Raw genomic sequence first — 12,937 nt, 5'->3', positions numbered from 1 at the left:
GGAAGTAGCAGGTAGATCAGGGAGAACAGCAGGAGTACTGACAGGGCATGCCATAGTGTCACAGAAAAAGGATGTCAAGCCCGTGTGTCCTCTGTGTGTGAGCTGTCCAGGTGAGGTCCCTAAACCAGGACCTGGGCTGAGGCCCTGAGTGTCCAGCGTGTTCACAATCTGAAGATCCAGTGTAAGAGTTGATGAAGAGTCCCGCGTGGTGGGGCCACCCTAGTGATGCTTCCAGTTTGGGGAACATGGGTGAATCTCAGTCACTTCAAAGGACCCTCAGGGGATCCCTGGGTGGCGCAGCGGTTTGGCGCCTGCCTTTGGCCCAGGGCGCGATCCTGGAGACCCGGGATCGAATCCCATATCGGGCTCCCGGTGCATGGGGCCTGCTTCTCCCTCTGCCTGTGTCTCTGCCTCTCTCTCTCTCTCTGTGACTATCATAAATAAATAAAAATTAATAAAAAAAATTCAAAGGACCCTCAGAATGCCACACTTGAGCTCTGCGTGAATGTCCTGGAAGCAATCACTCCCCTCCACCCACATGAAGCTCCTCAGGACCATCCATCCAGCTGACATTCAGCCTACATGACCCTATGAGGTGACACCTGGTTTGCTGGGCTCAGGATGAGTAAAAACACTCACCATCCACTATACTTTCCACACAAGTAGGCAAGACAGGGATTCTGGAGCTCAGGTCCCTAGAGTGAAATCAAAGGGCTGAAGGAAACATGATTCTCTTTCTATCCACTTTTCATTCTCTACACCAGACCACATAGCCTTCTGTGCTGAAATATGGTGGCAACAAGGACACTACACACCAGTCCCAAGTCTGCAAAGGGGTCCCAGCTCCATCATATCCCTGTGTGAAACAGGCCTGCTCACAGCTTCCGCAATGACATCCCGACACACACTGAGGAGACACACAGCTCCTCCTTAATGATGGACTTAGCTGGGAATATCGATGTCATACCCAGATATCTTCTACAACGCCTCCCAAGGACTACAGGATGGATGGTACATGAAATCTCCATGGAAATGAAATTCCCAGGGGCTGTCCCCTCAATCGCCCCCCCTTCTACCCAATCAGCACCCGTGACAAGGAGGCTGCCCTTTGGGCCTCCCGAGCAGCTGCAGGTGGGCCTGGGTCAAGGGTGGAGGGACTGACAGAGGGTTTGTGTTCGAGGCTGTGTCACAGTGTGTTGTGTTCGGCGGAGGCACCCACCTGACCGTCCTCGGTGAGTCTACCCCTTTCTCTCCTCCTTGGCATCCACTCTACAATTTCTGGTGATGCTTTGCTCCTTTGAATCCTGAAGAGGGCTGACGCTGAAGCTCTGTGGGTCTGTGCATTTGGTCCCCTTTGTCTGCCCCTTGTGCCTCCCCTGGTTCAACCTTGTCAGAGGTCCCTTTGAAGACTCAGGGGAGCAGCCCCTGGAACACTTCCTGAGCTACATTAGGCCTCCCTAAGGATCGAACCTCTCTGAATGAGGGAAACCTGTAATCTGGACTCAGGGATATTTGACTCCCCACTCTGGGTCTCTTACTTCAAGAACGTGAAAAGAAATGACTGCTGAATGATAGGAAGGGAGATTCTCAGTCTGTAAGCAGAACCATAGGGTGATGGAAGGATTGTGGGGGCTTCTCAGGGACTGGCCTCTGGCCTCTGTCTCTGGAGGAGGTGTGGTCCCAGGCAGACAGTTGCATGAAGCAGAGTGAGGAGAGCATTTGTCTGGGGACGTGGAGACCAGGACGGTGAAGCAGGACAAGGAGCCAAGGATCAAGTGAGTACTTCAGAGAAGGGATCCCAGGTAGCTGAGACCATCCACTGCCTAGGGACAGAACAGAAAGACACTAAGAATGGACCCTCACACACACAAGGGGGCCTCAAGACCCTCGGGCAGTAGAGGTCCATCCTTTCACAGCCCACCTCAGCTGGAAAGCCCCTTGAGCAGATATTTAACTCCCGGATCCATGATAGGGTCAAGTTACAGGGACAATCTTGCCAGGCACTCAGAAATTACAAGACAGAGAGACCTCCCAGTAGAATTGCAGAGACCAGGGAGAGCCCTAGATCAGAAAGAGCACCAGTCACAGATTGAAAATTCACGCAGCACAAAGTCCTTCCATCAGCTGGACTCCATTGAATCCAGGAACAGGGAACAACAGCCCTTACGCCCTCAGCATACCAAGTCACGGGAGGTATCTTTAGGGAGGTAGGCAAGGTTACTGTGAAGTTGTCAGTCAGTCTGGGAAGAGGCAACCTACTATTTACATGTGACAGAGCACTGTAACCAAAAGATGCCAGCGCTAAGGTATCACAGATAAATCACATGGGGGATGTCACATTGAGAACAAAATCCAGGGACACACAGATTCAAAGGGAAAAAGTTTACAGGGACCTCAGTCATCCACGAGAATGGGGAGTGGACCTGGGGGATTAGAAACAAATGTGACCCCAAAACCCAGATGCATGGACTGGAGACGAAGCAAGAGAATCTGGCACTCAGAATCTCCCCTATAGAGGTGAGGCAACAAACCATGGCTGCTCTGACCTCGGGGCAACGAGGTCTACTGGAGGCCGAGACACTGGACATGACACAGCTGTAGCCCCACACCAGGAATCAGGTAGGTGCTGACACAACAAACATCTGCCTTGACCCGCTGGCCTTCCGTCCCCACAGGTCAGCCCAAGGCTTCCCCCTCGGTCACACTCTTCCCGCCCTCCTCTGAGGAGCTCGGCGCCAACAAGGCCACCCTGGTGTGCCTCATCAGCGACTTCTACCCCAGCGGCGTGACGGTGGCCTGGAAGGCAGACGGCAGCCCCATCACCCAGGGCGTGGAGACCACCAAGCCCTCCAAGCAGAGCAACAGCAAGTACGCGGCCAGCAGCTACCTGAGCCTGACGCCTGACAAGTGGAAATCTCACAGCAGCTTCAGCTGCCTGGTCACGCACGAGGGGAGCACCGTGGAGAAGAAGGTGGCCCCCGCAGAGTGCTCTTAGGCTCCCGATGCCCCCCGCCCACCTAAGGGGGCCCGGAGCCTCAGGACCTCCAGGAGGATCTTGCCTCCCATCTGGGTCATCCCGCCCTTCTCCCCGCACCCAGGCAGCACTCAATAAAGTGTTCTTTGTTCAATCAGAAATCGCGCTCTCTGCTCATTGGGCTTAACCCTTTGTGTCTGATCTCAACTATCTTTAAGGGTGAACCTCATTCCTTTGACTGTGTACAGAGGCGCCAGCCGAAGGCATTCTCATGTGTTTGTGGGGGATTAATTGGCCAAGAATTTTGTTTCTTTATTTTTTTTTATTTTTTTTTTAATTTATTTATGATAGTCATACAGAGAGAGAGAGAGGCAGAGACACAGGCAGAGCGAGAAGCAGGCTCCATGCACCGGGAGCCCGACGTGGGATTCGATCCCGGGTCTCCAGGATCGTGCCCTGGGCCAAAGGCAGGCGCCAAACCGCTGCGCCACCCAGGGATGCCTAACTGGCCAAGAATTGCAGGAGAATTTTCCCGAACAGTATATACCAATAGCAAAACAAGATTAAAGACTCTCCTCCACAATAGGTCGGTGCATTCTTTTCTTTGTGTGGACCATGTGCCCGGCCAGTCATAGCTGCCCTCATTGACCTTAGGTCCCCATAGCTTCTGGAATATGTGCTGATCTCCTCCCTGGACCTGGGCTTTCAACAGCTGGAAGTAGCCCTCCTCTTAAGATGTCTATTAAGGTCCCCTCTCAGTAACATTTTTCCCTGGATTCCTACTCCATGTGGACCTTCCCCATCTTCACAGCCTAGAACATCCTCCCTTCCTTAGGGGACCCTCCTTGCCAGATTCCCTAGGGACACTGTTTGTGGCCCCTCCCACACGCTGTCCCTGTCACACTCACTACAAGACCCTCTGCCTGGACCCTGGTAACTCACACTCACATTCCCACTGGTGGCACCTCCTCCCAGTGTCTCTTGCTTCCCACTAGTAGTGATGTTCCCTGGGAGATAGATACCACCTATGCTTTCTAGGACCCCTCAGATTAGGCCAACCCACGATCCACCCCCTGTGCTGGCTTGACCTGCCTGGGCCTCTGTGTTAGAAATCCAGGATCAGATTCAGGGAATGAGCTGCTGACAAGTCTCTCAACTGACTCATCTACCTAGGAACCTCGTGTGAGATCTGAGCTGTAAGACACATACATACCATACGCACACAGGTACAAATGAATACAAACAATATGCACACACATGATGATCACAAACACACTGGTCCATTTCCAAACACTGCTAAGGTAGGCATCCCTCAGGAAGGTTCAGGAAGACCTGGAGGATGGGTCTACACAGAGTCCCCAGCGTGGGACATGAGCAAAGAAAACCCAGTCACTGCAGTCCCCATAGAGCCATCCAGTGACAAATAAGGAGGCCAGGGAGATTCTGGTCCAGGATGGAGTGATGAGCTCCTGGGAGTGATTCTGGTCCAAGAGACATGATGAGCTCCTGGGAGTGAGTCTGGACAGGAAGTAGCAGACAGATCAGGGAGGACAGCAGGACTACTGACTGGCGGGCCACTGTGTCACAGAAAGGATACCAGGCCTGTATGTACCTTGTGTGAGCTCATTAGGTGACATCCCCAGGCCATGATGCAGGCAGAGACCTGGGTGTCATTAACATCCTCACAACATGAAGGTCACTTGTAAGAGTACAGTATGTGTCCTGCCTGGTGGGGCCACCGTGTGCAAATGATGCTTCCTGTACATGAGGGATGTGGGATTCTGAGGTGGTTAAAGTGTCTGTCAGACTCTCACACTTGGGCTCAGGGCAAAATTTCTGGAAGCAGGGACTGCCCCTCCACCCACCTGGGGCCTGGCAGGTCTATCCGGCTGACAGGCAGCCCACATTCCTACACTCCTCCAGGTGACACCTGCCCTCCTCCAACTCAGTATGGAGACTAAACACTCACCATCTACTATACCTTCCACAAGATCCTGCCAAAGGAAGGGTGCTGGAGCTTAGGCCCTGTGGAGAGATCTATCTGCTTGGGAGAAACAGGATTCTCCTCCCATCCAGTTCCCATTCCTGACCCCAAACTCCGTCAGACTCCTGTGCTGTAGATGTGGTGGCACTCAGGACACTCCCCACCAGTCCCAAGTCTGCAAAGGGGTCCCAGCCCCATCATATCCCTGTGTGAAACAGGCCTGCTCACCCCTTCCACAATGACATACTGACACACACTGAGGAGACACACAGCTCCTCCCTAACGATGGACCTAGCTGGGAATTTCGATGACATACCCAGACATCCTCTGCAACCCCTCCCCAGGACTGAGGATGGATGGAATCTGAACCCTCCACGGAAATGAAATTCCTGGTCTCCAGGGGCAACCTCCTCACCACACACCCGCATCTGCCCAACCAGCACCCGTGACAAGGAGGCTGCCCTTTGGGCCTCCCGAGCAGCTGCAGGTGGGCCTGGGTCAGGGGTGGAGGGGCTGACAGAGGGTTTATGTTCGAGGCTGTGTCACAGTGTGCTGTGTTCGGCGGAGGCACCCACCTGACCGTCCTCGGTGAGTCTACCCCTTTCTCGCCTCCTTGGCACCCACTCTACTATTTCAGGTGATGCTTCTCTCCTTTCCAACTTGATGAAGGCTGAGGCTAAAGGTCTGTGGGGTCTATGCCTTTCGTCCGCTTCGTCTGCCCCTCGTGCCTCCACTGCTCCCACCTTGTCAGATGTTGTACTGGAGCTGCAGGGGACCAGCCCCAAAATCCTTCCTGACGTACACTCAGGTCTCACTGTGTGTCCAGCCCTCTACCCACAGGACCTTCTTCTCTGGACTAGGGGGTGGTCGGTTCCCCGGTCAGGGTCTATTAGAATCATGAATGTGAGGGGAAATGAGGGGAGATGGATAAGGAAGAGGGATGCTCAGACTGCCAGCAGGGCTATAAGGTGATGGAAGGATTGTGGGGGCTGCTCAGGTGCTGGCCTCTGTCTCTGGCGGAGGGGGGTCCCGGGCAGAGGGCTGCATGGGCACAATGAGGAGAGCCTTGATATGGGGACTCGGAGACAAGGAGGGGGAAGCAGGACAAGGGGTAAAGGATAAAGCAAGGACTTGGGAGAATGGAGCCCAGGGTGATGGGACCATCCACCATGTAGGGATACTTAGACACCAAGAATAGGACCGGTCTAGGAAACTCTGGCAGCAGAGGTCCATCCCCTCAGAGCCCACTACATCTGGAGAGCCCCTGAGAAGATATTGGACCCGAGGCCCCTGATAGGGACAGGTGACAGACATAGTACTGCTAGGTACCCGGAAATCCTAGGAGAGATAGACCCCCAGGTTTTCACAGAAAAGGGAGACCCTCAGAACAGACACAGCCCCATCCTCAGAACTGGAAATTCACTTGACACGAAAAACTTCCCCTACTGGACTCCCTGCATTCAAGAACCAGAGTTCACAGCCCATCCCATTCAGCAACCCTAGAAGGTGGGTATCTAGGGAGGTGGGCAAGGCTGCTGTGGAGGTATGAGGTGGCCTGGAGGCAGGAAACAGACTCTTCACATGGGTAACAGAGCCCTGAAACCCAGAGATGCCAGCTCTAGGAAATCCTGGGTAAGTGACCTGGGGGATGTCACCTGAGACCTGTGTCCAAGCACACAAAGAGTGAGAAAGAAAGCAGGGTCTCGGGGTCATTGACATCTAGTCCTGGGGGTAGACTGAGTAGATTAGAAGGATATATGACGTGGAGAGACCCTGAGGCCATGCAGAGGCCCAGAAACTAGAGAATCTGGCACTCAGATTCTCTCCAGCAGAAGGTGGGTGAGCCTGCCCATGGCTCACCTGACCTCTAGGAGCAAGGGCCGCCTGAAGCCCAAGACATGGACAGGACACAGCTGTAGCCCCACACCAGGAATCAGGTAGGTGCTGACACAACAAACATCTGCCTTGACCCGCTGGCCTTCCGTCCCCACAGGTCAGCCCAAGGCCTCCCCCTCGGTCACACTCTTCCCGCCCTCCTCTGAGGAGCTCGGCGCCAACAAGGCCACCCTGGTGTGCCTCATCAGCGACTTCTACCCCAGCGGCGTGACGGTGGCCTGGAAGGCAGACGGCAGCCCCATCACCCAGGGCGTGGAGACCACCAAGCCCTCCAAGCAGAGCAACAGCAAGTACGCGGCCAGCAGCTACCTGAGCCTGACGGCTGACAAGTGGAAATCTCACAGCAGCTTCAGCTGCCTGGTCACGCACGAGGGGAGCACCGTGGAGAAGAAGGTGGCCCCCGCAGAGTGCTCTTAGGCTCCCGATGCCCCCCGCCCACCTAAGGGGGCCCGGAGCCTCAGGACCTCCAGGAGGATCTTGCCTCCCATCTGGGTCATCCCGCCCTTCTCCCCGCACCCAGGCAGCACTCAATAAAGTGTTCTTTGTTCAATCAGAAATCGCGCTCTCTGCTCATTGGGCTTAACCCTTTGTGTCTTGAACTCAACCATCTTCAGGGTGAACAGTGTTGCTGGTCCAATTGGGAGGAGTCCACCCCCCCAACAGGTCTTTGTAGGGTAGATCCCTCTGGTCCCTATTAGCAGAGCAAAATTCCATACCGGGAAGAGGGAAACAGCCCGTTCCAGGTTCCAAACGTCCACACCTTACGTTCCCTATACTTGTAGGTCTCCTGTAGGCCATATCCCCTCCTAGCCCTATCTGAATTCACTGCCCTTGAGGTCTCTGGCTTCTTGGTGAGTGTCAAATCCCTCCAGACCTGGGACCTCTCCAATAAAGACTAGCCCACCTCCATTGATGTGCCATTCTCCCTTCCGTGAATGCCCTCACCCATGGCCAGGCCTTCTCTGGGTTCCTATCCAATTTGGAAATTCCCACCATCCCATCTTAAAGAATCGTCACTCTATCAGGGCCCCAAAACCCCTGTCTCCCTAAGAACCTTGCCCTGTTCCCCTTCTCCTGCCACACTCACTACAAGACACTCAGTCCCTGGAAGCTGGTCTTCCAGCTTCCGCCTGGGGGCCTCTGGGGGCCCCTCTTTCCACATGTGTCATGGAGGATCCAGTTGCACTCATGCCCCTGGATGACAGAGACCCCTCAGAGTCAAGCACACAACTGAACCCATCAATAGCACTAAAGCTAAAATGCTCATGTGTTTTCTGTGCTCCCACTAATCCAGGTCAAGACCTATTCTGATTCGTGCCATGGACTTATGTGTGAACTCACTCATTTCCTGGAAAGCTGAGAATGGACTCTGAGAGACAGGAAGACTGCACTGCTAGGAGCCAGCTCAGAATGTCGAGTCCTGGTGCTGTGTCCCGTAGACAGACTAGACACACACAACCACGATAAACTCATGTGTGCACACTAGTACACATTCATGCCTGTTCTAGCATACATGACCATGATGAGCTTGTGTCTAGGACTGATCCTAGATTCCAGAGCCCTCCATGGGCCTCAGCTCTGCAGGGGGCACAGGCCCCATCATGTCTCTCTTGGAAACAGGACTCCCAAAAAAAAAGAAAAAAAAGGAAACAGGACTCTCATTTTCTCCAGGTGTCTATGGCAAGCTGAGTCATCGACAGAGCTCCAACCAGGAAGCTACCTGGGATAGGACATGTCACTCAAACATTGAAGGAAATGAAAGGACAGGTGGGGAGGGGGCTGCACCCAAGCGCCCATGCGCCAGAACAGCCCCCAAGAAGAGGAGGCTGGATTTTGAGCCTCCAAAGCAGCCAGCTGCACATGGGCCTGGGGCAGGGGAGGGGCTGCAGGGGTGACAGAGGGTTTGTGTTCAAGGCTGTATCACTGTGTTACGTGTTTGGCTCAGGAACCCAACTGACCGTCCTCGGTGAGTCTCCCCCTTTCCCTCTCTTTGGGGACCAGAGTGATATTTTGGGACATTTTCCTCTCCTATCTTTCCTGACTGTGGCTGGGGTCTGAACCTCTCTGGGGCCCAGAACCTTCTCTGTTGGGTCACTCCCAAACCCCCTTCACCCTGTTCTCTCTTCTCAGACTCCTGGCAGGGCAGGACAGGATGGTCCCAGAGACCCCTTCCTGTTCGCCCTCACTCTGACCCTTACTGGGCACTCTCTGGGGGCCTCTCCCTGGTGTCCAGGGTGTTCAGTAACCTGAGTTCTCCCCAAACCCACACATGGGAAATGAGGGATGAAGGAGCATGGGACTGGGGGACTTGGGCTGGGGCACAAAGACCATGGGTTGTGGAAAAGGTGCTGGCACAGCTCAACTGTCCAAACATGTGTGACACTTGGGTCCTGTGCTTGCCGGGTTCTAGGTGGGGTCTAGTGAGGACTCATGGTTGGCACGAGATGGAAGAGGACTCAGGCAAAAGAAACAAGGACCAAGGGAGGATTTCCTATGATAATGTGGCCTCAGAGGATGGGGTCCCTCGTCTTCCTCCAGGACAGGCAGGATCTCCTCAGACTGGGCAGGGCTTAGGCCACTCAGGTCCCAAGGGTTCCCCGGTCCCATAGAAATGCTGGAGGACAGACCCTTGAGCAGATGCTGGGGCATCTGGTGACAAGTGACCCACAGGGACAGGGATGGATCCTACCTCTGCCAGGCACACTGCAGTGCTTGGACAGGCAGATCCCCAGTATAGGGTCCTGGGCAAGGTGACCCCTAAGAAAATCCCCTGCTCCAGATACACCTCTTCCACTAACCCTCCACCGACTGTACTGGAATGCATCCCGCGGCAGACTCTCTCTCCCCCTCAGGCAGCCTCAGAGGGTTTCTGTCAGGAAGTGGCCAGGGGTGCATTGATAGATTCAGGGGGAACATGGGCAAGAAAATCCCGCCCAGAAAGGGTTGAGAGCCTAGCACCACGACAGACAGATGAGGTCTACATGACCAGACCCCAGACTTGGACCTGGCAGGACATGCCATAGGACAGACAGATTCCACAGGGAAAGACGAAGTGTCCTGCTGATAAATCCACTAACAAGGGAACCCATGGGGGACAAAGGTGAGGGATGAGGACATGTGATGATGGAGAGGGAAGACACGACAGTGGGGCTCAGCTCTTCCAAAACTGGACATTCGGATGCTCCCCCAACGGAAGGTGAGTTATCCTAATACCATAGCTGACGTGACCTCAAAGAGCAAGGACCGCCTGAGGCCCAAGACATGGACATGACACAGCTGTATCCCCACATCAGGACTCAGGTAGGTGCTGACACAACAAACATCTGCCTTGACCCTCTGGCCTTCCATCCCCACAGGTCAGCCCAAGGCCTCCCCCTCGGTCACACTCTTCCCGCCCTCCTCTGAGGAGCTCGGCGCCAACAAGGCCACCCTGGTGTGCCTCATCAGCGACTTCTACCCCAGCGGCGTGACGGTGGCCTGGAAGGCAGACGGCAGCCCCATCACCCAGGGCGTGGAGACCACCAAGCCCTCCAAGCAGAGCAACAGCAAGTACGCGGCCAGCAGCTACCTGAGCCTGACGCCTGACAAGTGGAAATCTCACAGCAGCTTCAGCTGCCTGGTCACGCACGAGGGGAGCACCGTGGAGAAGAAGGTGGCCCCCGCAGAGTGCTCTTAGGCTCCCGATGCCCCCCGCCCACCTAAGGGGGCCCGGAGCCTCAGGACCTCCAGGAGGATCTTGCCTCCCATCTGGGTCATCCCAGTCCTTTTCCCCACACGGCAGCACTCAATAAAGTGTCCTTTATTCAATCAGAAATCACAGTCTCTGCTTATTTGGATTTTACACTTTGTGTCCTGAACTCAACAGTTTTTAGGGATTAACATCATTCCTTGGGCATTGTGGGAAAGGAGTCTGCAGAAGGCAACCTCATGTTTTTTTGAGGGCTAGTTTTACTCTCACCTATAATTGCCAGAATATTCCAGTACAGGAGAAACACAATAGACCATCATCCCCAATGTCTCTTTACTTGCTCTTCTAATGGACCTCATCAGTCACCAGCAATCCTGAAGCCCACTTGACTTGGGTTCCCTGTAGACTCCTGGATAATGTCTGAGCTCTTCCCTGGACCTGGGGCCTCTCCATCAGGGATGAACTGCCTCTGAGATGTCCCACTCTCTTTTCTTTTATGACCCCACTCAATGCTGTGTTTTCTCTTGCCTCCTACTCCATAGGGGCATTCCCATCCACAGCCTAGAGCATCCCTCCTTCCTTAGAGGATTCCCTGCTCTTGCCTCCCCAGTGACACTATCCTGTGCCCCTCCCACACAGGACTCTGTCACACTCAGTACAAGACCTACAGTCCCTGCACCCTATTCACTCAATCGCATACCCCCACTGGGGGCCCCTCCTCCCACATCTGTCATGGGGGTCCCAGCTGTATTCAAAGCCTGGAAGGCAGGAGCCCCTTAGAATCCAATCCATCGCTGACCCCATCACAAGCACTAAACCAAAATGCCCCTGTGTAGTCACTGGGGCCATGGGTTCAATATCAAGATTACATTCTGGATTGTGCCCTGGACAACTGTGGGTTGTGGACTGACTCACCTTCTTAGAAGTTGGAAATGGGCCCTGAGAACCAGGTGGACTGCTGTGCGAGGAGCTGGCTCAGCATGGTGGATGTAGGCTCACGGTCCCACAGACAGACTGGACATGCGCGCATGCACACTCACAGGCACAATAAACTCAAATCCACACACTAGTACACACTCACGCACCTGCTATTGCACACATGGTCATGTTGCACGTGTGTCTAGGCTGTGTGGTGGCATCCAGAACCCTCCATGGCCCTCAACTCTGCAGGAAGCACAGGCCTCACTGTGTCTGTGTTGGAAACAAGACTGTCACATCTTCCAGGTAGCATTTGCCAAGCAAGCTGAGCCACAGACAGAGCTCCGTCCAGGAAGTTACCTAAGATGGGATATGTCACTCAGACATCCCTCCTACCCTCCATGTCTGGGGATGGGAGGAAGCTCACCCCTCTAAGAAGTAAAGGGACGGTGGGGAGGGGGCCCCCCTCTCAAGCTCTCATGGGCCAGGCCAGCCCCCACAAAGAGGAGGCTGGACTTTGAGCCTCCCAAGCAGCTGCAGGTGGACCTGGGTTTGGCGGGGAGGGGGTGTGCTGCCAGGGGTGACAGAGGGTTTATGTTCGAAGCTGTGTCACTGTGTTATGTGTTCAGCAGAAGGACCCAGGTGACTGTCCTAGGTGAGTTTTCCCCTTTCTCTCTTTTGGGACCAGGGTGAAATTTGGGGGCATTTTTCTCTCCTTTCTGTCCTCAATGTGGTTGGAGTCTGAATTTCTCTGGAAACTTCACCTTTTTTGTCTGATCATCTCACCCCCTGTAGCCTATTCCTGCTCTGAAGCACCTGGTGTGGACAGGATGGGCCAGTTCCAGTGACCCCATCCTGTCCCTCCTCCCTGTGGCTCAGAGCTGTTCCTCCAGTTGACCATCTCCTCTGGCCTCTGGGGTAGAAGGAATCCTCATTTTTCCTTATGGTGTAGTTGCATTCTTAGTCAGAATAGCCCAGAGAATGTTCCAGAATAGAAGATAGGCCAGCAGGACAGGACAGCCCACCCTCAGCACCTTCCCTATATTTACCACTCTTGTGTAGACCACATCCACCCCCAACAGTCTTGGGGCCCACTGCCCATGGTTCCCCAGGGCCTCCTGGCTAATGTGTAAGCTCCTCCGTGGAATCCTGGGTCTCCTTGGAAGGGACAAGAGCCTGAAAAACAGAAACCATGTTGAAAACAGACCGACAGAAGTCCTATATGAAGACACTAAGGAGAGCTGCCAGGGAAAGATCTCAGACAGATTGATGCTGTAGGACAGACAGATTTCTCACAGAGCTCTAGGATCTCGAGGCTGATGCCAGCCAGGAACGGGGAGCTCAGGGATGGGATGGCGAGTTAGCAGGACAGGTGAATCTGCGGAGGGCCCGAGGCCAAAGGGAGGGTGCAGGGATCCCCTGAGCCAGGCATCAGGGTGCTCCCGACAGTGTTGGGGGGCTCCTGCCAGGCCCCACG

The 12,937-nt window shown here is 54.4% G+C and overlaps 1 protein-coding gene and 1 gene segment (V, D, J or C); both read left to right on the top strand.

The window, feature by feature from the left end:
* The window catches only part of LOC121475480 (immunoglobulin lambda-1 light chain-like), a 118,622-nt gene extending 111,211 nt beyond the window's left edge, over positions 1–7,411 (top strand). Inside the window, exons 3-4 of the mRNA XM_041728781.1 lie at positions 1,195–1,232; positions 6,952–7,411. Of these exons, the coding sequence (XP_041584715.1) occupies positions 1,195–1,232; positions 6,952–7,271 (358 nt within the window). The 3' untranslated portion in view covers positions 7,272–7,411. The remainder of the gene's footprint in view (positions 1–1,194; positions 1,233–6,951) is intronic.
* A 1,303-nt stretch (positions 7,412–8,714) lies between these two features.
* On the top strand, positions 8,715–10,668 carry LOC121475752. The segment is given in 2 exon segments: positions 8,715–8,820; positions 10,211–10,668. Coding segments are annotated over 2 exon segments (426 nt in total).
* The last annotated feature ends 2,269 nt before the right edge of the window (positions 10,669–12,937 follow it).

The sequence above is a fragment of the Vulpes lagopus genome, chromosome 14, assembly GCF_018345385.1.
Source record: "Vulpes lagopus strain Blue_001 chromosome 14, ASM1834538v1, whole genome shotgun sequence".
NCBI classification, from domain to species: Eukaryota; Metazoa; Chordata; class Mammalia; order Carnivora; family Canidae; genus Vulpes; species Vulpes lagopus.
Note: the sequence above shows the minus strand (reverse complement) of the source record. Positions and strands in the feature narration are given on the sequence as shown.